At 42.5% G+C, this 26,565-nt stretch overlaps 1 protein-coding gene across 2 annotated transcripts in view; it reads right to left on the reverse strand.

Annotated features, from left to right (window-relative positions):
* The window catches only part of LOC105483970 (butyrophilin-like protein 8), an 89,563-nt gene that overhangs the window by 46,765 nt on the left and 16,233 nt on the right, over positions 1 to 26,565 (reverse strand). The window contains exons 1-2 of one of the 2 annotated variants that reach the window (XM_071097958.1): positions 9,880 to 10,544; positions 6,344 to 6,694 (exon numbers count right to left, since the gene is read on the reverse strand). In XM_071097958.1, coding sequence (XP_070954059.1) covers positions 6,344 to 6,694; positions 9,880 to 9,928 — 400 coding nt within the window. In that variant the 5' untranslated portion in view covers positions 9,929 to 10,544. Of the gene's footprint in view, positions 1 to 6,343; positions 6,695 to 9,879; positions 10,545 to 26,565 lie in introns of those variants that run through there. The other variant, XM_071097959.1, reaches the window with a different exon arrangement.

The following is a 26,565-nucleotide window of genomic DNA, read 5'->3' on the forward strand; positions in this document are numbered from 1 at the left end:
CCATTCTCTCTCACAAACACTGAAACCGTCAGTCCACCCCCCACCCATTCTCTCTCACACACACAAACACTGAAACCGTCAGTCCACCCCCACTCATTCTCTCTCACACACACACACTGAAACCGTCAGTCCACCCCCACCCATTCTCTCTTACACACATACACTGAAACCGTCAGTCCACCCCCACCCATTCTCTCTCACACACATGAAACCGTCAGTCCACCCCCCACCCATTCTCTCTCACACACAAACACTGAAACCGTCAGTCCACCCCCACCCATTCTCTCTTACACACACACACACACTGAAACCGTCAGTCCACCCCCACCCATTCTCTCTTACACACACACACTGAAACCGTCAGTCCACCCCCACCCATTCTCTCTCACACACATGAAACCGTCAGTCCACCCCCCACCCATTCTCTCTCACACACACACACTGAAACCGTCAGTCCACCCCCCACCCATTCTCTCTCACAAACACTGAAACCGTCAGTCCACCCCCCACCCATTCTCTCTCACAAACACTGAAACCGTCAGTCCACCCCCCACCCATTCTCTCTCACACACACACTGAAACCGCGACCACCCCCCGCCCATTCTCTCTTACACACACTGAAACCGTCAGTCCACCCCCCACCCATTCTCTCTCACACACACACACACTGAAACCGCGACCACCCCCCGCCCATTCTCTCTTACACACACTGAAACCGTCAGTCCACCCCCCACCCATTCTCTCACACACACACACTGAAACCGTCAGTCCACCCCCCACCCATTCTCTCTCACACACTGAAACCGTCAGTCCACCCCCACCCATTCTCTCTCACACACATGAAACCGTCAGTCCACCCCCACCCATTCTCTCTCACACACACACACTGAAACCGTCAGTCCACCCCCACCCATTCTCTCTCACAAACACTGAAACCGTCAGTCCACCCCCCACCCATTCTCTCTCACAAACACTGAAACCGTCAGTCCACCCCCCACCCATTCTCTCTCACACACACACTGAAACCGCGACCACCCCCCGCCCATTCTCTCTTACACACACTGAAACCGTCAGTCCACCCCCCACCCATTCTCTCTCACACACACACACACTGAAACCGCGACCACCCCCCGCCCATTCTCTCTTACACACACTGAAACCGTCAGTCCACCCCCCACCCATTCTCTCACACACACACACTGAAACCGTCAGTCCACCCCCCACCCATTCTCTCTCACACACTGAAACCGTCAGTCCACCCCCACCCATTCTCTCTCACACACATGAAACCGTCAGTCCACCCCCACCCATTCTCTCTCACACACACACACTGAAACCGTCAGTCCACCCCCACCCATTCTCTCTTACACACATACACTGAAACCGTCAGTCCACCCCCACCCATTCTCTCTCACACACATGAAACCGTCAGTCCACCCCCCACCCATTCTCTCTCACACACACACACTGAAACCGTCAGTCCACCCCCCACCCATTCTCTCTCACAAACACTGAAACCGTCAGTCCACCCCCCACCCATTCTCTCTCACAAACACTGAAACCGTCAGTCCACCCCCCACCCATTCTCTCTCACACACACAAACACTGAAACCGTCAGTCCACCCCCACTCATTCTCTCTCACACACACACACTGAAACCGTCAGTCCACCCCCACCCATTCTCTCTTACACACATACACTGAAACCGTCAGTCCACCCCCACCCATTCTCTCTCACACACATGAAACCGTCAGTCCACCCCCCACCCATTCTCTCTCACACACAAACACTGAAACCGTCAGTCCACCCCCACCCATTCTCTCTCACACACATGAAACCGTCAGTCCACCCCCACCCGTTCTCTCTCACACACACACTGAAACTGCAACCACCCCCCACCCATTCTCTCTTACACACACACTGAAACCGTCAGTCCACCTCCACCCATTCTCTCTCACAAACACTGAAACCGTCAGTCCACCCCCCACCCATTCTCTCTCACAAACACTGAAACCGTCAGTCCACCCCCCACCCATTCTCTCTCACAAACACTGAAACCGTCAGTCCACCCCCCACCCATTCTCTCTCACACACACAAACACTGAAACCGTCAGTCCACCCCCCACCCATTCTCTTTCACACACACACACACTGAAACCGTCAGTCCACCCCCTGCCCATTCTCTCTCACACACACAAACACTGAAACCGTCAGTCCACCCCCACTCATTCTCTCTCACACACACACACTGAAACCATCAGTCCACCCCCCGCCCATTCTCTCTCACACACACAAACACTGAAACCGTCAGTCCACCCCCACCCGTTCTCTCTTACACACACACACACTGAAACCGTCAGTCCACCCCCCACCCATTCTCTCTCACACACACAAACACTGAAACCGTCAGTCCACCCCCCACCCATTCTCTCTCACACACACACACTGAAACCGTCAGTCCACCCCCCGCCCATTGTCTCTCACACACACAAACACTGAAACCATCAGTCCACCCCCCACCCGTTCTCTCTCACACACACAAACACTGAAACCGTCAGTCCACCCCCCACCCATTCTCTCTCACACACACACACACTGAAACCGTCAGTCCACCCCCCACCCAATCTCTCCCTGAAACCGTCAGTCCACCCCCCACCCATTCTCTCTCACACACACACAATGAAACCGTCAGTCCACCCCCCACCCATTCTCTCTTACACACACACACTGAAACCGTCAGTCCACCTCCCGCCCATTCTCTCACACACACACACTGAAACCGTCAGTCCACCCCCCACCTGTTCTCTCTCACACACACACTGAAACCGTCAGTCCACCTCCCGCCCATTCTCTCTCACACACACACTGAAACCGTCAGTCCACCCCCCACCCATTCTCTCTCAAACACACACACTGAAACCGTCAGTCCACCCCCCACCTGTTCTCTCTCACACACACAAACACTGAAACCGTCAGTCCACCCCCCACCCATTCTCTCTTACTCACACAAACACTGAAACCGTCAATCCAACCCCCACCCATTCTCTCTTACACACACACACACTGAAACCGTCAGTCCACCTCCCGCCCATTCTCTCTTACACACACACTGAAACCGTCAGTCCACCCCCCACCCATTCTCTCTCACACACACAAACACTGAAACCGTCAGTCCACGCCCCACCCATTCTCTCTCACACACACAAACACTGAAACCATCAGTCCACCCCCCACCCGTTCTCTCTCACACACACAAACACTGAAACCGTCAGTCCACCTCCACCCATTCTCTCTCACACACACAAACACTGAAACCGTCAGTCCACCCCCCACCCATTCTCTCTTACACACACACACTGAAACCGTCAGTCCACCTCCACCCATTCTCTCTTACACACACAAACACTGAAACCGCGACCACCCATTCTCTCTCACACACACACACACTGAAACCGTCAGTCCACCCCCCACCCAATCTCTCCCTGAAACCGTCAGTCCACCCCCCCACCCATTCTCTCTCACACACACACACTGAAACCGTCAGTCCACCTCCCACCCATTCTCTCTCTGAAACTGTCAGTCCACCCCCCACCCATTCTCTCTCACACACACACACACACTGAAACCACGACCACCCATTCTCTCTCACACACACAAACACTGAAACCATCAGTCCACCTCCCACCCATTCTCTCTTACACACACACTGAAACCGTCAGTCCACCCCCCACCCATTCTCTCTCTGAAACCGTCAGTCCACCCCCCACCCATTCTCTCTTACACACACAAACACTGAAACCGTCAGTCCACCCCCCACCCATTCTCTCTCACACACACAAACACTGAAACCGTCAGTCCACGCCCCACCCATTCTCTCTCACACACACAAACACTGAAACCGTCAGTCCACCCCCACCCATTCTCTCTTACACACACAAACACTGAAACTGCGACCACCCATTCTCTCTCACACACACACTGAAACCGTCAGTCCACCCCCACCCATTCTCTCTTACACACACAAACACTGAAACCACGACCTTTGGCAAAAGCCTTCCCAAGGCCTTTTTTTCATTTGCCATTTTTTAGCAACTACTGTATATGCGTCGCTATTCCTAGGCACCAGTTATGATGAAGTAAGACAGAACTGCTTCTGATGAGAAACTTTTCAGGAGCTCAGCTACTAAAGTAGAGAGAGAGCTGAGCCGCCAGGTGTAGGAGTAACAGACCAAAGGAACGATGATCCAAATTAAAATAATAGTGAAGCCTCTGATCAGTTGCTACAAAAGTACAAGCAAGAGGTAAACCGAGGAAGATGCCAACTCCTCCCTGTTTCATCCTCCCCCATGAAATGGAATATTCCAGTTGAGGGGCAGATGGATCATCGCACGTGTGGGGCTGACTCACTATTGACGGAGGGCTGAACAAAAGGCTTCGCAGCTCTATGAATCCGGAGCTCAGGAAGGGGGTGTAGGGCGGAGGAATTAGGGTGTAAGATACTGGATACTAAGACAGAGTAGAGAAAAGTGTCTTGGAGTTTGCCTTTTCTGTCACGGAGGAATGACAGCCAGCGGCTGGGAGTAAAAGGATTTACCAAGCTGGTTGCCGGTAGAGAAAGGCAGATTTATTAGAGAAAGTGGGAAAATACGTTGCAAGGAAGGCAGTGGGCAAGTTAGCATGAGGGAAGCTAACTGCAAGAAAAAAAAGGCTCGTTGGAGATTTTATAGAATGGAACTTGGGCTGATTGATAACGCCAAGGTGGCGAGGAGCCTAACTTATATTCTTTTGTCAGCTGGGATGTTTGATAAATTGAGGTGTTTGGTGATAGGCAGGAAGTCTGTGAGTTATGTATGTTATCTGGGCAGAAAGGCCAAATGTTCTGGGCCATATATCCTGGACTGTATGTCCAGGACGACAAAGAAAGGCAGACATGTAGCTTCTCTGCTGTCTCTTTTGTTTAAATTTTCTAGACATGAAGAAAGGCATGTTTATAGTTTATTTCCTTTTTTTTTTTTTTTTTTGTTTTTTTGGGTTTTTTTTGCTTTCACCTGGTCCCACCAGCCTGACTCCTTTTCCCGTTAGGACCCCACATTCTCCTCCTTGATACAAGGCACTTGAAAGTCCTGCCCAAGGCCTGAAATCCTGAGAATTAAAATGCTTGGGCTAGAAATGCAAATATGTAAAGACCAGGACAGCTTGGAGGGGCCTGAGGGCTCACCTGAAACTCTCCTCAGATTGCAAAGCATTGGCTGTACTCCAAGTCCACTACGAGGAGGAGGCCTTCCAGGAAACGCTTTTGAAAATTGCCCATGGTCAGGCCTGAAATATCACTCATAGTGGATTTTTCTAATTTTTTTAAGTTAGTCAAATTTAGCAGTGGGGAGTTGTATACCAATTTTAGTGACACTGCTGTTCATAAGTTCTGATAATCCACTCGCATCAGAGCAGCCCCACTGACAGGTTTGTAATCAGGAGACAGATTCTTCACAACTCAACGCACAACTGTAAACAACCAATTTCTTTTTTTTCCTTCTTTTTGTTCTTCTTTTTTTTTTTTTTTTTTAACAGAGATGAGGTCTTGCCATATGCCCAGGCTGGTCTCGAGCTCCTAGACTCAAGCAATCCTCCTGCCTCAGCCTCTCAAAGTGTTGGGATTACAGGCCTGAGCCACTGCACCCTGCCCCATCAAATAAATTTCACTGTGAAGGGTGTGACTATGGAAGTATGGTCAAGTTAACGCCGAGCATTCAGTGATTAATTGTCAGGGGAAGTCACAGCTTCCTGGAGCTGACATTCGCTCCCTGCTGTATCAGATAAACAAAAAATCTGTAGGACAAGGGAGCAGGAATTTTTATTTGTTAATTTAAAAGTAAATTTTCATAAGGAAAACTACGTTTTGACAGTGGGGAAAAAAAGAAAGTATTGATATAAGTAATAATTTGGATAGATCGCAAGAGCATTATGCTGAATTTAAAAAGTCAGTCTCAAAAGGTCACCTGTGGTGTGAAGCTGTGTATGTAACATTCTTGAAATTACAACATCAGGGAGATGGAAAACCCCAGCCAGGGGCTGAGAAGGGGTGGGTGTGACCATAACGGGGTGGCAGAGGGAGATCTTTGTGATGGTGGGGTAGTTCTGTACCTTGATGTGATGGTGGTTACATGACTTTAAACGTGTGATAAAATACATAGAACTATACATATAAGACAGAAGGAACTTGCAGTATAGAGTGCCGCCTTCTGACTAAATGACCTGAAATTTTAAAATTTCCTTATTGAACAAACCACTCGCCAAGCCCAGGATGGTTCTCTGGGACAGCGAAGTTCTGGGAAATGAAACTGACCTGACACCTGCAGCTCCCAGGTGGCCTCCTGGTAGTAAGAAGACTGGGAGCCAATCCAGCACCCGTAGAGGCCGGCATCCAACACAGTAATGTTTTCCAGCCTCAGAGAGAGGCGCCCCCCTGCAATAGAATCCTTCACCAATTTTGTCCTGCCTTGATACTGTGGCATCTGCATAAATGGCTGGTCCTTCCCATCCCTGTAGAGGTGGACCACGCTAAAGCGCTGGCCCCTGAAGAACCGCACTTCCATGGCCTCTGCGTTGGTCTTAGGCGACAGGAAACAGGAGAACGCAGCGTCCTCCCCCACCAAAGCCTGGACAGCCTTGTTTGGCCCAAACACCTGCCACTGCCCTGTGGGAAGAAATACAAAAGATAAACAATCAAAACCCTTTATAGTGTGACCTACTCAGGGCTCCACTGGGCTGGACTGGAGATGTGCATCAGGGAGAAACATTCATCACAATCCTATTTCTAAAGCCAGTGACTCGCATTTGTATATCTCCTTACATTTGACAAACCATGTCCACGTCAGGTACCTCATTCGGTCTTGAGGAACGCCTGCAGAAATGTGAATTATTAACATTTTTATTTTCAAGATGAGAAAACCATGTTATCCCGAGGAAAAAGTCTCTTTCTGAAAGTAGAACCTTTGATTCCAGGAGATTCTATTGTCACATAATCTCCCATCTGCCCATTTGCTTCAATTAAAAAAAAAAAAAAAAAAAACCAAACATCCCCTTTTCCATCTTCCTTGCTAAAAACCAAAGTTGACGTCTTTCTATTGACCTAGAGAAGAGTGTGGGCCATAAAGTCTCCAATCTGGGGCAATTTGTTAAGGTTTCCTTCAAACACAATATTACACCAATGTTTTATGGCAACTATGGAATATTTCATTTCTGCCCATGGCGCACACAATTATTTGTACTTCCTTAGTTTTTTTGGAAATCTACTTGTTCTGCCAAGTTCTGAAAGACATGCTATGGCACTGCAACAAGATTTTGCCATTTATTTTCTGTAAATTTGTTCTTTGGCACATTCATGTGTGACTTACATTTTCTGTAGCATGTACCTTTTGCACTTGTGTAGTAATTTTTTCCTTTTTACTTTAGCACTGAATGGTGCTTCATCTAGTGCTTAGTCAACATATCTTGCCTTCATTTTTGTAAAAAAAATTCTTAGTACACGTATGTCCTCACCTCACTTTTGAAACTTTCTTCATTGTCTTGCTTCAAGTGTGACAATTACATGTTTTCTGTGTGCCCCCCCTGCACAGCTCTTGGCTCTGTGGGGACAGGGCCTGATTTTCTTGCTCAGCATAGTACCCACTTGTTCAGCACAGAGCCCGTCACACAGAACAGGCTCCACAAACAACTTACTCATGTGAACGGCGAGCCCCATTTCCTTTCGTACTTGCTCATCTGTTTAACAATCATTTGAATAATTTTCCTGGTGTAAATCACTCTTACTACCCTGTAAGGATTACATTGCTTCTTAGAGACCACAAACTATGGAGGCCCACTCCCTTCACCTACTAAGTACCCACCCCTTTGATTGGCAGTGTCTCTTGATTCATTCACAAGTATCCACTTATGGTATATGGATCTACCTGTGTGTGGTGTCTGCATGTGCATCAGAGGCAAGGTGGATTACATATGTGAATTTCTAGGTAAGTGGATATTTTTAATTCTGGCACTTAATTTTTTTTGGTTAATTACATTTTATAAATCTTGCTGAAAGGTATTTCACTCGTGCATCTTTAAGAGTATTATTTAAGTGAGGTGTGACTTTGCAGCCTGATGTCTGACCAGCTGCTGACCTGGTGTAGCAGATGTTGAGGCCCTGCTCCTCACCACCCAACCCTGAGTCCCCCTGGAATGGGATGGGCATTTGCCTGCCTGCTGACAGCTCCGCCCCTGGAGCCTGACCTCTGCCTCTCTGCTGAGGGCTTCCTGCAACCTTTGGAACCTACTTAACCCTGGCACAAGGCAGCTCGAAGGTTTGAGATTTTAACAGTCCCAGGGCACATCTCACCCAGTGGGGAAAGGAGACAGTAGAAGTTGGAATGACTCTGAGCAGATTCCTCCAAAGGTCCCAGTGGGACTGGGTCCCAGTTGCCACCGCAGCAACCTGCTCATTAGTGCACCTCTATGGCTTCCCCTCCACTGGCTTCACTCTCTGCACTCCCTCACTTTGTTTTGCAGAATCACCTGCTCAACAATCACTGGTAGGAAGGCCCTCGTCTTAGGTCAGGTTTTGGGACCCAGCCTGTGCCAGCTGGGCTGCTATGGATGCTGCCTTCAGGGCTGTGTGGGGCTCTCGAGGCAAGGAAACATTTTCCAGGGTACCTCTGCTTCTCCGGCCAGCCTTTGCTGCTGTCATCTCTCTTGCCTATAACATCTCCTTTCACTCCTTCCACTTCCTTCCCTTGAAAATAAGAAAGGAACAAGACTGGCTGTTGTTGCAACATGCCAAGCACCAGTGCAGCTGTGTGCAGTCCACATGCACAAGCTCATGCAGTCCTCACCACAGCCCCATCAGGACTGTGAACTTATCTTCATGTCATCATAAGCAAACCGACACTTAAGGAAGCTGTGAACCATAAAGCTCGCAAGCAGATGAAATAAGAGTTTTAAAAAATAAAATGTTTCTGTCTCCAAGATTATTTCCAGGATGCTCTGCTGCCTCACCCAGAAACAGAAGGGACACAAAGAAGCTCATCAGAACATAAATGAAAACAAACCGAAATGAGAGCGTCTCCTGTTAGTAACACATATGGGTTTTTGTTTTAAGGAAATACGCTCTATGTTTTGATTGCCCTTATTTCTGTTTTCTTAGCTTCATTTAGCAAAAAAGATATAGGTGGACAGGTGGCAGGATGAACCTTCACAGACAGAAAGTGAACACAGTCAACTGAATCTTCTGTGGCTGGGTACTGACCATGTAGCCAACAGCATTCTACTCCAACCTCAGGCTTCCTCTGTGAATTTTATTCAATTACTCAACATCCTATATACTAGGCTCCGTGCTAACAGTAAGTGGAAGGAGAAAGGGTGGATTTCTTCCCAGAATAAGCCAGGTTTCAGCTAATTTCCCACCTCAAGACCTGTACACCTTCTTCCACCCTCGTGTCTCGTACCACAGACATTCCTAACTCAGCATGTCTTTAGCTGGATACGTTGTCTTTTCCCCAAAAATCCTAACTGTGTCTCTTCCCAGCTGGACATCTATGTCAGCAACCTTGGTACTCTAATAACCCTGCCTACACCACTTAGCCCATCTGGGACCAACACGGAATGTATTCACCGTAACACGTTGGCTGTGTCCCCGTCTACAATCATGATGCCTCTTCAGCACCCGTGTTTCCATTATGGGGGCTACTATAATTGTTTCCACAGTGCCTGATCCTTCCCCAGGCTGAGGCTAGAAGCCAAAGGAATAGAAACAACAAAGATGGCTTCGTTCCATTATGCTGCAATCATCGTAGCTAAAGAACTCAAACTATTAGTTAATAAGGAGGAAACAAAGATCAATCTTACCTGATCCCAGCTTGAGGAGACTCAGAACCAAACTGAGCAGGAGAGCCATGGATGTGTTCTGTGAATGGACCTCACAGCATGGAAACAGATGACAGGAGAGGTGACGGATGGATTAGAGAGAAGAGGAGAACTGGCCTAATGCTGAAGGTACGGAAGCCATGGAGAGGCTCTGCATGAGCGGAGGGCAAACTGCACTGTTCTGAGATTCTCCCCCATCGAGACACGGCTGTAATGTGCCAGAAGTATAGGGACTCTAGACTTTGAACCACTGCATTTATAGGCAGGACATAAATGTCTATCTCTTATCAAGAAAGCAAAGATAGAAATAGTGTGGATAAGATTGGAGATGAACTTTGTCCTGAGTCAAAACGATGCCCTGTGTGGGTGAAACAGGAATGTGAGATGAGGAAATAATTTTCAGGTCCAGTCTGGCAGGCAGGGATGTATGGCCATGGGATCTAGTCCTGAAAGAACATCATGTTAGCACTGGATAGTTTGGTGTCCAAGTAAACAGGCCATGCTCCATTAGTAGTAGCCTACAGCAGGTGACTTGACATTTCCTGGCACAGTCTGAGGTCATTTTGCTTACCCCTCCATTGTCTGGAGTTCAGGACCAGGACTGTAATCATGAGTCCAGATAAAAATAACTTTCTAAAATAAAACAGATCCTTAGTGTTAAACATCTGATATATTGGGAAAGGTACCAGGGCGTTCAGGCATGAGGAAACTAGTCTTTTTAAGCACACAGAAACTCACAAAGTCACCACTTAACAAGATGAGAATGAAAATTTCCACAGATAACCACCAAAATAAACACACTCTAATCATAATGCAATTAAAATTAAAAAGAAATTCAAAAACATAGGAAACTCTATATACTAAGAAATTCTTATATAACACAATTTAAAACAACTCACAGGATGGGACCAAATCACAATAAAAGTTAGCATCTAGAATAGGGCAAAATGAAAACACTACATTTAGTCTAAAATCTAGAACACTGACAACATCAAATGCTGGTGAGGATGTGGAGCAACAGGAACACTCATCGATTGCTGACAGGAATGCAAAATGGTTCAGTCATTCTAGAAGACAGTTCAGCAATTTCCTGCAAAATTAAACATACTCTTATCACATAATCCAGCAACTGTGCTGCTTGTTGTTTACCTAAATGACTTGAAAACTTATGTCTACATGAAAAATTACACATGAATCTTTACGGCAGCCTTATTCATAACTGCCAAGAATGTATGCAACCAGATATCATTCAATAATGAATGTATACATAAACATATGTGTAAATGTGTCTTTATAGTAGAATGATTTGTAATCCTTTCAGTATATACCCAGTAATGGGATTGCTGGGTCAAATGGTATTTCTGGTTCTAGATCCTTGAGGAATCGCCACACTGTCTTCCACAATGGTTGAACCCATTTACATTCCCACAAACAGTCTAAAAACATTCCTGTTTCTCCACATCCTCTTCAGCATCTGTCATTTCCTGACTTTTTAATGATCACCATTCTAACTGGCACAAGATGGTATCTCATTGTGGTTTTGATTTGCATTTCTCTAATGACCAGTGATGATGAGCTTTTCTTCATGTTTGTTGGCCGCATAAATGTCTTCTTTTGAGAAGTGTTCATATCCTTCCCCCACTTTTTGATGGGATTGTTTGTTTTTTTCTTGTAAATTTGTTTAAGTTCTTTGTAGATTCTGGATATTAGCCCCTTGTCAGATGGATAGATTGCAAATATTTTCTCCCATTCTGTAGGTTACCTGTTCACTCTGATGATTGTTTCTTTTGCTGTGCAGAAGCTCTTTAGTTTAACTACATACCATCTGTCAATTTTGGCTTTTGTTGCCATTGCTTTTGGTGTTTTAGTCATGAAGTCTTTGTTCATGCCTATGTCCTGAATAGTATTGCCTAGGTTTTCTTCTAGGGGTTTTATGGTTTTAGGTTTTATGTTTAAGCCTTTAATCCATCTTGAGTTAATTTTTGTAATAAGGTAGAAGGAAGGAGTCCAGTTTCAGTTTTCTGCATATGGCTAGCCAATTTTCCCAACACCATTTACTAAATAGGGAATCCTTTCCCCACTGCTTGTTTTTGAACAGGTTTGTCAAAGATCAGATGATTGCAGATGTGTGGTGTTATTTCTGAGGCTTCTGTTCTGTTCCATTGGTGTAGACATCTGTTTTGGTACCAGTACTATGCTGTTTTGGTTACTGTAGCCTTGTAGTATAGTTTGAAGTCAGGTAGCGTGATGCCTTCAGCTTTGTTCTTTTTGCTTAGGATTGTCTTGGCTATGCAGGCTTTTTTTAAGTTCCATATGAAATTTAAAGTAGTTTTTCTAATTCTATGAAGAAAGTCAATGGTAGTTTGATAGGAATAGCATTGAATCTATAAATTACTTTAGGGAGTATGGCCATTTTCACAATATTGACTCTTCCTATCCATGAGCATGGAATGTTTTCTCCATTTGTTTGTGTCCTCTCTTATTTCCTTGAGCAGTGGTTTGTAATTCTCCTTGAAGAGGTCCTTCACATTTCTTGTAAGTTGTATTCCCAGGTATTTCCTAGGTATTTTATTCTCTCTAGCAATTTTGAATGGGAGTTCACTCATGATTTGGCTCTCAGTTTGTGTATTACTAGTGTATAGAAATGCTTGTGATTTTTGCACATTGATTTTGTATCCTGAGACTTTGCTGAAGTTGCTTATCAGCTTAAAGAGATTTGGGGCTGAGATGGTGGGGTTTTCTAAACATGCAATCCTATCATCTGCAAACAGAGACAATTTGACTTCCTCTCTTCCTATTTGAATACCCTTTACTTCTTCCTCTTGCCTGATTGCCCAGGCCAGAACTTCCAATACTATGCTGAATAGCAGTGGTGACAGAGGGCATCCTTGTCATGTGCTGGTTTTCAAAGGGAATGCTTCCAGCTTTTGCCAATTCAGTATGATGTTGGCTGTGGGTCTGTTATAAATATCTCTTATTATTTTGAGATACATTCCATCAATGCCTAGTTTATTGAGAGTTGTTAGCATGAAGCGTTGTTGAATTTTGTTGAAGGCCTTTTTTGCATCTATTGAGATAATCATGTGGTTTTTGTCATTGGTTCTGTTTATGTGATGGATTACATTTATTGATTTGTGTATGTTGAACCAGCCTTGCATCCCAGGAATGAAGCAGACTTGATCGTGGTGGATGAGCTTTTTGATGTGCTGCTGGATTTGGTTTGCCAGTATTTTATTGATGATTTTCTCATCGATGTTCATCAGGAATATTGGCCAGAAATTTTCCTTTTTTTGTTGTGTCTCTGCTAGGTTTTGGTATCAGGATGATGCTGGCCTCATAAAATGAGTTAGAGAGGAGTCCCTCTTTTTCCACTGTTTGGAATAGTTTCAGAAGGAATGATACAAGCTCCTCTTTGTACCTCTGGTAGAATTCGACTGTGAATCCATCTGGTCCTGGGCTTTGTTTATTTGGTAGGCTATTAATTACTGCTTCAATTTCAGAATTTGTTATTGGTCTATTGAGGGATTTGACTTCTTCCTGGCTTAGTCTTGGGCGAGTGTCCTGGATTAGTCTTGGGTGGGTGTATGTGTCCAGGAATTTATCATTTTCTTCTAGATTTTCTAGTTTATTTGTGTAGAGGTGTTTGTAGTATTCTCTGATGGTAGTCTGTATTTCTGTCGCATCAGTGGCAATATCCCCTTTATCATTTGTTACTATGTCTATCTGATTCTTCTCTCTTTTCTTCTTTATTAGTCTGTCATCTATCTATTTTGTTAATCTTTTCAAAAACCAGCTCCTGGATTTATTGATTTGTTGAAGGGTTTTTGTGTCTCTAGCTCCTTTAGTTTGCTCTGATCTTAGTTATTTCTTGTCTTCTGCTAGCTTTTGAATTTGTTTGCTCTTGCTTCTCTAGTTCTTTTAATTGCGATGTTAGGGTGTTGATTTCAGCTCTTTCCTGCATTCTCCTGTGGGCATTTAGTGCTATAAATTTCCCTCTAAACACTGCTTTAGCTGTGTCCCAGAGATTCTGGTGCATTGTGCCTTTTTTATTGGTTTCAAAGAACTTATTTATTTCTGCCTTAATTTCATTATTTACCCAGTAGTCATGCAGGAGCGGCTTGTTCAGTTTCCATGTATTTGTGCAGTTTTGAGTGAATTTCTTAATCCTGAGTTCTAATTTGATTGCACTGTGGTCTGAGAGACTGTTTGTTATGATTTCTGTTCTTTTGCATTTGCTGAGGACTGTTTTACTTTCAATTATGTGATCAATTTTAGAATAAGTGCGATGTGGTGCTGAGAAGAATGTATATTCTGTTGATTTGGGTTGGAGAGTTCTATAGATGTCTATTAGGTCTGCTTGGTCCAGAGCTGAGTTCAAGTCCTGAATATCCTTGTTAATTTTCTGTCTCATTGATCTACCTAATATTGATAGTGGGGTGTTAACATCTCCCACTATTATTGTGTGGGAGTCGAAGTCTCTCTGTAGGTCTCTAAGAACTTGCTTTATGAATCTGGGTGTTCCTGTATTGGGTGCATATATGTTTAGGATAGTTAGCTTTCTTTGTTGCATTGATCCCTTTACCATTATATAATGCCCTTTTGTGTCTCTTTTGATCTTTGTTGGTTTAAAATCTGTTTTTCAGTGACCAGAATTGCAACCCCAGCTTTTTTTTTCCTTTTATTTGCTTGGTAAAAATTCCTCCATCCCTTTATTTTGAGCCTATGTGCATCTTTGCATGTGAGATGGGTCTCCTGAATACAGCACACAGATGGGTCTTGACCCTTTATCCTATTTGCCAGTCTGTGTCTTTTAATTGGAGCATTTAGCCCATTTACATTTAAGGTCAATATGGTTATGTGTGAATTTGATCCTGTCATTATGATGCTAGCTGGTTATTTTGCCTGTTCGTTGATGCAGTTTCTTCATAGTAGCCTTTCTTTCTGGCTGCCCTTAACATTTTTTCCTTCATTTCTACCTTGGTGAATCTGACAATTATGTATCTTGGGGTTGCTCTTCTCGAGGAGTATCTTTGTGGTGTTCTCTGGTTCAATACCCCTTTTTAACAATAGATACATGAACCAGACAGAAAATTAACAAGAAAATACTGGATTTGAACTGCACATTAGAGCAAATGAACTTAAACAGATATGTACAGAATTTTTCACCCAAAAGCAGCAGAATGTGTATTTTTCCTAGTGTACATGGAACATTATCCAGGATAAACCAAATATGAAGCCATAAAACAAGTCTTAGCAAACTCAAGAAGATTAAAATCATAATAGTATTGTTTTCAGGATGACAGTATAAAATTAGAAATCAGTAACAGGAGAAATTTTGGAAAAGTCCCAGATATGTGGAAATTAAACAGCATGTTTCTGAAAAATCAATGGATCAAATAAGAATCAAAGGTAAATTAAAAGTGCTCACTTCAGTAGCACATATACAGAAGGAATTTTTTAAATTTTGGTATAAATGACAATAAAAATACAATATATCAAAACCTATGGGGTGCAGCAAAAGTAGTGCTAAAGGGGAACTTTATAGTTATAAATGCCTACATTAAAAAAGAAGAAATATCTTAAACAAAAAAGTAATGTTATGCCCCAAGGAGCTAGAAAAAGAATGTAAACCCAAAGTTAACAGGAGGAAGAGAACAATAATATCAGAGCAGAAATAAATCAAATAGAGAACAGAAAAACCATGTGAAAAAAATTAATAAAACCAATACTTGATTCTTTGAAAAATAATTTTTTTTTGAGACAGAGTCTTGCTCTGTTGCCCAGGCTGGAGTGCAGTGGTGTGATCTCAGGTCACTGCAACCTCTGCCTACTGGGTTCAAGCAATTCTCCTGCCTCAGCTTCCCAAGTAGCTTGGACCATAGGCGTGCACCCCCATGCCTAGAAAATTTTTTTGTATTTTTAGTAGAGACAGGGTTTCACCATGTTGGCCAGGCTGGTCTTGAACTCCTGATCTCTCAGGTGATCCACTGGCCTTGGCCTTCCAAAGTGCTGGGATTACATGCATGAGCCACTGTGCCCAGCCTTGAAAAATAAATAATATCAAATTCCGAGATAGACTAAGAAAAAAAAAGACAAGACTGGAATAAATAAAATCAGAAATGTAAGTGGAGACCATACAATACATACCTCAAAAATAAAAAGTATCATCATAAACAGTTATGAAAAAGCATCTGCCAACAAATTGCATAACTTATAAAAGTTAATAAACTACTACAAAACAGTAACTTTCAAGAATAAATTAGGAAGAAATCGAAAGCTTGAACAAGCTATTATAATAATAAATAAAGACACTGAAGAAGTAATTAGAAACCTTCCAACAAAAACAAAGCTTGGTACCAGATGGCTTTATGGCTGAATTTTATCAAACATTCAAAGAATTATTACCAATACTTAACTCTCCCAGAAAATAGAGCTGGGAGAATATTTACAAACAGACTTTACAAGGCCAGCATCATTTTCATAACTAAGCAAGAAAAAGACATCACAATAGGTGTCTTTAGGCCAAGAAAAAAAAAAAAAAAAACTATAGGCCAATAACTCATATAACGTAAAACTCCTCAGTCAAATATTAGCAAACCAAATTCAACGACACATCAAAAAGAGTAGATGTCATGACCAAGTGGGATTTATCCCTGGCATGAAAGGCTGGTTTAACATAATCAATGTAATACATCACATGAACAGCACGAAAAACAGAAAACCACATGATTATCTCAATTGACACAGAAAAGTACTTGACAAAGTTCCATGTCCATTCTTGATTTAAAAAACTCTTAATGGCCGGGTGCAGTGGCTCACACCTGTAAACCCAGCACGTTGGGAGGCCAAAGCGGGCAGATCACTTGAGGTCAGGAGTTCAAGACCAGCCTGGCCAAAAAGGTGAAATCCAGTCTCTACTAAAAATACAAAAATTAGTCAGGGGTAATGGTGTGTGCCTGTAGTCCCAGCTACTCAGGAGGCTAAGGCAGGAGAGTCACCTGAAAACAGGAGGCAGAAGCCGCAGTGAGCCAAGATTGCACCACTGCATTGCAGCCTGGGTGACAGAGCGAGACTCCTTCACAAAACAAACAAACAAACAAAAAACTCTAACAATTCATGTATAAAAAGCAAAATTCTGGCCAGGAGCAGTGGCTCACGCCTGTAATCCCAGCACTTTGTGAGGCCGAGGTGGGCAGATCATGAGGTCAGGAGTTCAAGACCAGGCTGACCAACATGGTAAAACCCCATCTCTATTAAAAATATAAAAATTAGCTGGGCGTGGTGGTGAATGCCTGTAATCCCAGCTACTCGGGAGGCTGAGGCAGGAGAATCGCTTGAACCTGGGAAGCGGAGGTTGCAGTGAGCCAAGATCATGCCACTGCACTCTAGCCCGGGCAACAGAGTGAGACTCCATCTCAAAAAAAAAAAAAAAAAAAAAAAAACTAGATACCATGGGTCGCTTCTAAGATGGCCGAATAGGAACAACTCCAGTCTGCAGCTTCCAGTGAGATCAATGCAGAAGACGGGTGATTTCTGCATTTCCAACTGAGGTACCTGGTTCATCTCATTGGGACTGGTTGGACAGTGGGTGCAGCCCACAGAGGGCAAGCTGAAGTAGGGCAGGGCATCGCCTCACCTGGGAAGCACAAGGGGCAGAGGATTTCCCTTTCCTAGCCAAGGGAAGCCATAACAGACTGTACCTGGAGAAACGGTACACTCCTAAGCAAATATTGCACTTTTCCCATTGTCTTAGCAACCAGCAGACCAGGAGATACCCTCCCATGCTTGACTTGGTGGGTCCCACATCCACAGAGCCTTGCTCACTGCCAGCACAGCAGACTGAGATCAAACTGTGATGCTGCAGCTTGACTGGGGGAGAGGTGTCTGCCATTGCTGAGGCTTGAGTAGTTCACCATGTAAACAAAGCAGGGAAGCTTGAACTAGGCGGAACCCACTGCAGCTCAGCAACGCCTACTGCCTCTCTAGATTCCACCTCTGGGGGCAGGGCATAGCAGAACAAAAGGCAGTAGGCAGCTGCTGCAGACTTAAACGTCCCTGTCTGACAGCTCTGAAGAGAGCAGTGGTTCTCTCAGCACAGTGTTTGAGCTCCAAGAACAGACAGACTGCCTCCTCAAGCAGGTCCCTGACCACTGTGTAGCCTGACTGGGAGACACCTCCCAGTAGAGGCTAACAGACACCTCAAACAGGCAGGTGCCCCTTTGGGATGAAGTTTCCAGAGGAAGGATCAGGCAGCAATATTTGCTGTTCTACAGCCTCCACTAGTGATACCCAGGCAAACAGGTGTGGAGTGGACCTCCAGCAAACTCCAAACAGATCTGCAGCTGAGGGGGCTGACTGTTAAAAGCAAAACTAAAAAACAGAAAGGAATAGTGTCAACATCAACAAAAACGACATCCACACCAAAACCCCATCTGCAGGTCACCAACATCAAAGACCAAAGGTAGATAAAACCACAAAGATGGAGAGAAACCAGAGCAGAAAAGTGGAAAAGTCCAAAAACCAGAGCGTCTCTTCTCCTCCAAAGGATCACAGCTCCTCACCAGCAAGGGAACAAAACTGGACGGAGAATGAGTTTGATGAATTGACAGAAGTAGGCTTCAGAAGGTCGGTAATAACAAACTTCTCCAAGCTAAAGGAGCATGTTCTAACCCATCACAAGGAAGCTAAAAACCTTGAAAAAAGTTTAGACGAATAGCTAACTAGAATAGCCAGTGTAGAGAAGACCTTAAATGACCTGATGGAGCTGAAAAACATAGCACGAGAACTTTGTGACACATGCACAAGCTTCAGTAGCCAATTCGATCAAGTGGAAGAAAGGATATCAGTGATTGAAAATCAAATTAATGAAATAAAGCAAGAAGACAAGATCAGAGAAAAAAGAGTGAAAAGAAATGAACAAAGCATCCAAGAAATATGGGACTATGTGAAAAGACCAAATATACGTTCGATTGGTATACCAGAAAGTGACAGGGAGAATGGAACCAAGTTGGAAAATACTCTTCAGGATATTATTCAGAAGAACTTCCCCAACCTAGCAAGGCAGGCCAACATTCAAATTCAGGAAATACAGAGAACCACAAAGATACTCCTCGAGAAGAGCAATCCCAAGACACATAATTGTCAGATTCACCAAGGTTGAAATGAAAGAAAAATTGTTAAAGGCAGCCAGAGAGAAAGGCCAGGTTACCCACAAAGGGAAGCCCATTAGACTAACAGTGGATTGCTCAGCAAAAACTCTACAAGCCAGAAGAGAGTGGGAGCCAATATTCAACATTCTTAAAGAAAAGAATTTTCAACCCAGACTTTCATACCCAGCCAAACTAAGCTTCATAAGTGAAGGAGAAATAAAATCCTTTACAGACAAGTAAATGCTGAGGGATTTTGTCACCACCAGGCCTGCCTTACAAGAGCTCCGGAAGGAAACAGTAAACATGGAAAGGAACAACCAGTACCAGACACTGCAAAAACATGTCAAATTGTAAAGACCATTGACACTATGAAGAAACTGCATCAATTAACAGGCAAAATAACCAGCTAACATTATAATGACAGGATCAAATTCAAACATAACAATATTAGCCATAAATGTAAATTGGCTAAATTCCTCAATTAAAAGACACAGACTGGCAAATTGGATAAAGAGTCAAGACCCATTGGTGTGCTGTATTCAGGAGACCCATCTCACATGCAAAGATACACATAGGCTTGAAATAAAGGGATGGAGGATCTACCAAGCAAATGGAAAGCAAAAAAAAGCAGGGGTTGCAATCCTAGTCTCTGATAAAACAGACTTTAAACAAACAAAGATCGAAAGAGACAAAGAAGGCCACTACATAATGGTAAAAGGATCAACTCAACGAGAAGAGCTAACTATCCTAAATATATATGCACCCAATACAGAAGCACCCAGATTCTTAAAGCAAGTCCTTAGAGACCTATAAAGAGACTTAGACTCCCACACAATCATAATGGGAGACGTTAACACCCCACTCTCAATATTAGATCAACGAGACAGAAGGTTAACAAGTATATCTAGGACTTGAACAGAGCTCTGGACCAAGCTGACCTAACAGACATCTACAGAACTCTTCACCCCAAATCAACAGAATATACATTCTTCTCAGCACCACATCAAACTTATTCTAAAATTGACCACATAATTGGAAGTAAAACACTCCTCAGCCAATGTAAAAGAACAGAAATCATAACAAACAGTCTCTCAGACCACAGTCCAATCAAATTAGAACTCAGGATTAAGAAATTAACTCAAAACCTCACAAATACATGGAAACTGAACAACCTGCTCCTGAATGACTACTGGGTACAAAATGAAGGCAGAAATAAAGATTTTCTTTGAAGACAATGAGAAAAAAGACACAACGTACAGAATCTCTGGGACACATTTAAAGCAGTGTGTAGAGGGAAATTTATAGCACTAAATGCTCACAAGAGAAAGCAGGAAAAACCTAAAATCGACACCCTAACATCACAATTAAAAGAGCTAGAGAAGCAAGAGCAAACAAATTCAAGCTAGCAGAAGACAAGAAATAACTAAGATCAGAGCAGAACTGAAGGAGACAGAGACACAAAAAATCCTTCAAAAAATCGATGAATCCAGGAGTTGCTGTTTTGAAAAGATCAACAAAATACATAGACCACCAGCAAGACTAATAAAGAAAAAAAGAGAGAAGAATCAAATAGATGCAATAAAAAATGATAAAGGGGATATCACCCCAATCCCACAGAAATACAAACTACCATCAGAGAATACTGTAAACACCCTATGTGAATAAACTAGAAAATCTAGAAGAAATGGATACATTCCTGGACACATACACCCTCCCAAGACTAAACCAAGAAGAAGTTGAATCTCTGAATAAACCAATAACAGGTTCTGAAATTCAGGCAGTAATTAATAGCCTACCAACCAAAAACAGCCCAAGACCAGATGGATTCACAGCCAAATTCTACCAGAGGTACAAAGAGGAGCTGATACCATTCCTCCTGAAACTATTCCAAACAATAGGAAAAGAGGGAGTCCTCCTTAACTCATTTTATGAGGCCAGCATCATCCTGATACCAAAACCTGGCAGAGAAACAATAAAAAGATAATTTTTAGACCAATATCCCTGATGAACATCGATGCAAAAATCCTCAAGAAAACACTGGCAAACCAAATCCGGCAGCACATCGAAAACCTTATACACCACGATCATGTTGGCTTCATCAAGGTTGGTTCAACATATGCAAATCAATAAACGTAATCCATCACATAAACAGAGCCAAAGACAAAAACCACATGATTATCTCAAATAGATGCAGAAACGGCCTTCAACAAAATTCAACAGCCCTTCCTGCTAAATACTCTCAATAAACGAGGTATTGATGGAATGTATCTCAAAATAATAAGAGGTATTTATGACAAACCCACAGCCAATACCATACTGAATGGGCAAAAACTGGAAGCATTCCCTTTGAAAACCAGCACAAGACAAGGATGCCCTCTCTCACCACTCCTATTCAGCATAGTGTTGGAAGTTCTGGCTAGGGCAATCAGCCAAGAGAAAGAAATAAAGGATATACAATTAGGAAAAGAGGAAGTCAAACTGTCTCTGTTTGCAGATGACACGATTGTGTATTTAGAAAACCCCATCATCTCAGCCCCAAATCTCCTTAAGCTGATAAGCAACTTCAGCAAAGTCTCAGGATACAAAATCAATGTGCAAAAATCACAAGCATTCCTATACACCAATAATAGATAAACAAAGAGCCAAATCATGAGTGACTTCACATTCACAATTGCTACAAAGAGGATAAAATACCTAGGAATACAACTTACAAGGCATGTAAAGGACCTCTTCAGGCAGAACTACAAACCACTGCTCAATAAAATAAAAGAGGACACAAACAAATGGAATAATATTCCATGCTCATGGACAGGAAGAATCAATATTGTGAAAATGGCCATACTGCCCAAGGTAATTTATAGATTCAATGCTATCCCCATCAAGCTACCACTGACTTTCTTCACAGAATTGGAAAAAACTACTTTAAACTTCATATGGAACCAAAAAAGAGCCTGCATAGCCAAGACAATCCTAAGCAAAAAGAACAAAGCTGGAGGCATCATGCTACCTGACTTCAAACTATACTACAATGCTATAGTAACAAAAACAGCATGGTACTGGTACCAAAACAGATATATAGACAAATGGAACAGAACAAAGACCTCAGAAATAACACCACACATCTACAACCATCTGATCTTTGACAAACCTGACAAAAACCAGCAATAGGTAAAGGAATCCTTATTTAATAAATGGTGCTGGGAAAACTGGCTAGCCATATGTAGAAAGCTGAAATTGGATCCCTTCCTTACACTGTGTACAAAAATTAACTCAAGATGGAGTGAAGTCTTAAATGTAAGACATAACACCATAAAAATCCTACAAGAAAACCTAGGCAATACCATTCAGGACATAGGCGTGGGCAAAGACTTCATGACTAAAACACTGAAAGCAATGGCAACAAAAGCCAAAATTGACAAATGGGATCTAATTAAACTAAAGAGCTTCTGCATAGAAAAAGAAACTATCATCAGCATGAACAGGCAACCTACATAATGGGAGAAAATTTTTGCAATCTACCCATCTGACAAAGGGTAATACCCAGAATCTACAAAGAACTTAAACAAATTTACAAGAAAAAAAACAACCCCATCAAAATGTAGGCAAAGGATATGAACAGACGCTTCTCAAAAGATGACATTTATGCAGCAAACAGACATATGAAAAAATGCTCATCATCACTGGTCATCAGAGAAAGCAAATCAAAACCACAATGAGATACCATCTCATGCCACTTAGAATGGCAATCATTAAAAAATCAGGAAACAACACATGCTGGAGAGGATGTGGAGAAATAGGAATGCCTTTACACTGTTGGTGGGAGTGTAAATTAGTTCAACCATTGTGGAAGACAGTGTGGTGATTCCTCAAGGATCTAGAACTAGAAATACCCCCTTTGACCCAGTGAACCCATTACTGGGTATATACTCAAAGGATTATAAATCATTCTTCTATAAAGACACATGCATATGTATGTTTACTGCAGCACTATTCACATTACCAAACACTTGGAACACATCCAAATGTCCATCCGTGATAGACTGGATTAAGAAAATGTGGCACATATACACCATGGAATACTATGCAGCCATAAAAAAGGATGAGTTCATATCCTTTGCAGGGACATGGATGAAGCTGGAAACCATCATTCTAAGCAAATTATCACAAGGACAGAAAACCAAACACTGCATGTTCTCACTCATAGGTGGGAGCTGAACAATGAGAACACATGGACATGGGGAGGGGAACATCACACACTGGGGCCTGTTGGGGATTGGGGGGCTGGGGGAGGAATAGCATTGGGAGAAATACCTAATGTAAATGATGAGTTGATAGGTGCAGCAAACCAACATGGCACATGTATACCTATGTAAGAAACCTGCACGTTGTACACATGTACCCTAGAACCTAAAGTATAATAATAAAAAAAACTAAAATTCCTCTACATAATAAATGTCATTTATAAAAAAGCCCATAGCTAACACTGTAATCAATGGGGTAAAACTAAAAGCTTTTCCTCTATGATCCAGAACAAGACATAAATGTCCACTCTCACCACTTTTACTCAGAATAGCACTAGAAATATTAGCAAGACCAATCAAATGAGAAAAAGAAATAAAAGGCATCCAAATCAAAAAGATGTAAAACTATCTCTATTTGCAGATAGCATGATCCTATGTGTAGAAAACTGTAAACATTACACACACACACACACACACAAACTAGAGCTAATAAATGAATTCAGTAGAGTTTCAGGATACAAAATTAACATATAAATATCAGTAGCAATTATATAGACTAACAAAAAAATTTGAAAAAGAAATTAAGAAAAAATCCTATTACAATAGCGTCAAAAAATACCTAGGAATAAATTTAACAAGGGGATAAACTTAACAAGGGGATGAAAGATTTGTCTTCAGAAAATTTTAAAACATTGATGAAGGAAATTGAAGAAGACAAAAATGAATTGATAGATATTCTGTGTTGATGAATGGGAAGAATTAATATTGTTTAAATGTCCATACTACTCAAAGCAATATACAGATTTAATGCAATCTCTATCAAAATTCCAATGGCATTGTTTATGGAAATAGAAAAAACAATTCTAAAATCTATATGGAGCCAAAATAACCCAAATAGCAAAAGCAATACTGAGAAAGACAAACAAATCTGATGGCTTTATACTTCCTAATTTAAAATTGTGTTATAAAGCTACAGTAATAAAAACAGTATTGTGCTGGTATAAAAAAAAGACATGCAGACCAGTGGAACAGAGAAGAGAGCCCACAAATAAATCCAAACATCTATGGTCAACTAATTTTTGACAATGGCACAAGAGGATACAATGAGGAACAGATAGCCTGTCCAATAAAGGGTTCTGGGAAAACTGGATTTACACAGGCAAAGGAATACAATTAGATTCTTATCTTATGCCATGCTCAAAAATCAACCCAAAATGGATAAAAGACATACGTATGAAACCTGACACCATACAACTCCTAGAAGAGAACACAGAGGGAAAGCTCCTCAACATTGGCCTTGGCAATAATTTGGATATCACCTCAAAAACTCAAGTACAGTAATAAAAATATATAAATGGTACCACCTCAAACTAAAACCAAAGGAAACAATCAACAAAGAGAAAAGACAACCGACAACCTTCGAGAAAACAATTGCAACCACATATCTGATAAGGGGTAAAATTTATAAAGAACAATTAAAACTCAATAGCAGAAAAATAAATAACCCAATTAAAAATGGGCAAAGGACTGGAACAGACACTTCACCAAAGAAGTCACAAAAATGGCCAACAGGTATATAAAAATGTGATCAACATCACTAATCATAAGGCAAATTCAAATCAAAACCACTATGAGATATCACCTCACCCATATTAGAATAGCTAGGACCTAAAAGACAAAAGATAACAAATGTTGGCAAGGGTATAGAGAACAGGGAACCCCTGCACAATATTTGGTGGGAGTGTAGGTTGATACAGCCATTATGGAAAACATTATAAAGGTTCCTGGCTGGGCACAGTGGCTCACACCTGTAATCTTGGCATTTTGGGAAGCTGAGGCAGGTGGATCACTTGAGCTCAGGAGTTAGAGACCAGTCTGGGCAACATGGCAAAACCCCATCTCCACCAAAAATACAGAAAATTAGCTGGGTGTGGTGGTGCATGCCTGTGGTCCCAGTTACTTGGCAGGCTGAGGTGGCAGGATCATTTGAGCCTGGGAGGCAGAGGTTGCAGTGAGCTGAGATCATGCCACTGCACTCCAGCCTGGGTGACAGAGTGAGATCCCATCTAAATAAATAAATAAAGCTCCCTAAAACGTTAAAAATTGAAATGCCATATGATATGGTTTGGCTGTGTCCCCACCCAAATCTGATCTTGAATTGCAGTTCCGGTAATCCCCACATGTCGTGGTATGGACTGGTGGGAGGTAATTGAATCATGGGGGTGTTTACCCCCATGCTCCTGTTTTCCTGATAGTAAGTAAATTTTCACAAGATCTGATGGCTTTATAAAGGGGCTTTTCCCCCTTTTGCTTGGCACTTCTCCTTGCTGCCGCCATGTAAAGGATGTGTTTGCTTCCCCTTCGGGCATGACTGTAAGTTTCCTGAGGCCTCCCCAGCCCTGTGGAACTGTGAGTCAATTAAACCTCTTTCCTTTATACATTACCCAGTCTCGGGTATGTCTTTATTAGCAGTGTGAGAATGGATTAATACACCATATCACCCAGCAGTCCCTCTTCTTTACCATCTTGTAAAGCTATTTACACTCTTATGTTTATGGCAGCATTATTCACAATAGCCAAAATATGGAAACAATGTAAATGTCATAGAAAAACAAATACATAAATATGATATATGTACATAATGGAATATTTTTCAGCCTTAGAAAAGAAGATCCTGCCACTTGCTACAACATGTATGGACCTGGAGGACGTTATGCTAACTGAATAATCCAGACACAGAAAGGAAAATGTGACTGGGTGCAGTGGCTCAGGCTTGTAGTCCCAGGACTTTGGGAGTCTGATGCAAGAGAATTGCTTGAGGCCAGGAGTTCAAGACCAGCCTGGGCAATATAGCAAGACCTTGTCTCTAGAAAAAAAAAAATTTGTTTTAATTAGCCAGGTGTGGTGGCACATGCCTGTAGTCCCATAACATCATGTAGTCATAGCTACTCAGGAAGCTGAGGCAAGAGGATTGTTTGAACCCAGTTTGTTACAATGAGCTCTGATCATGCCACCACACTCCAGCCTGGGCAACAGAGTGTGACTATTTTTTAAAAAAATAGCTAATTTCCAGCATTCATCATGCTAATTAAGTCATAAGAATCACCAATAAACTCCATTAAAAATTAAAACAAGAAAAACATTACATGATTTCATTTATATGTGGAATATTAAAAAATCTGAAAAATAGGCCGGGCGCGGTGGCTCAAGCCTGTAATCCCAGCACTTTGGGAGGCCGAGACAGACGGATCACGAGGTCAGGAGATCGAGACCATCCT

The sequence above is a fragment of the Macaca nemestrina genome, chromosome 6 (genome assembly GCF_043159975.1).
Source record: "Macaca nemestrina isolate mMacNem1 chromosome 6, mMacNem.hap1, whole genome shotgun sequence".
In the NCBI taxonomy this organism is placed as follows: Eukaryota; Metazoa; Chordata; class Mammalia; order Primates; family Cercopithecidae; genus Macaca; species Macaca nemestrina.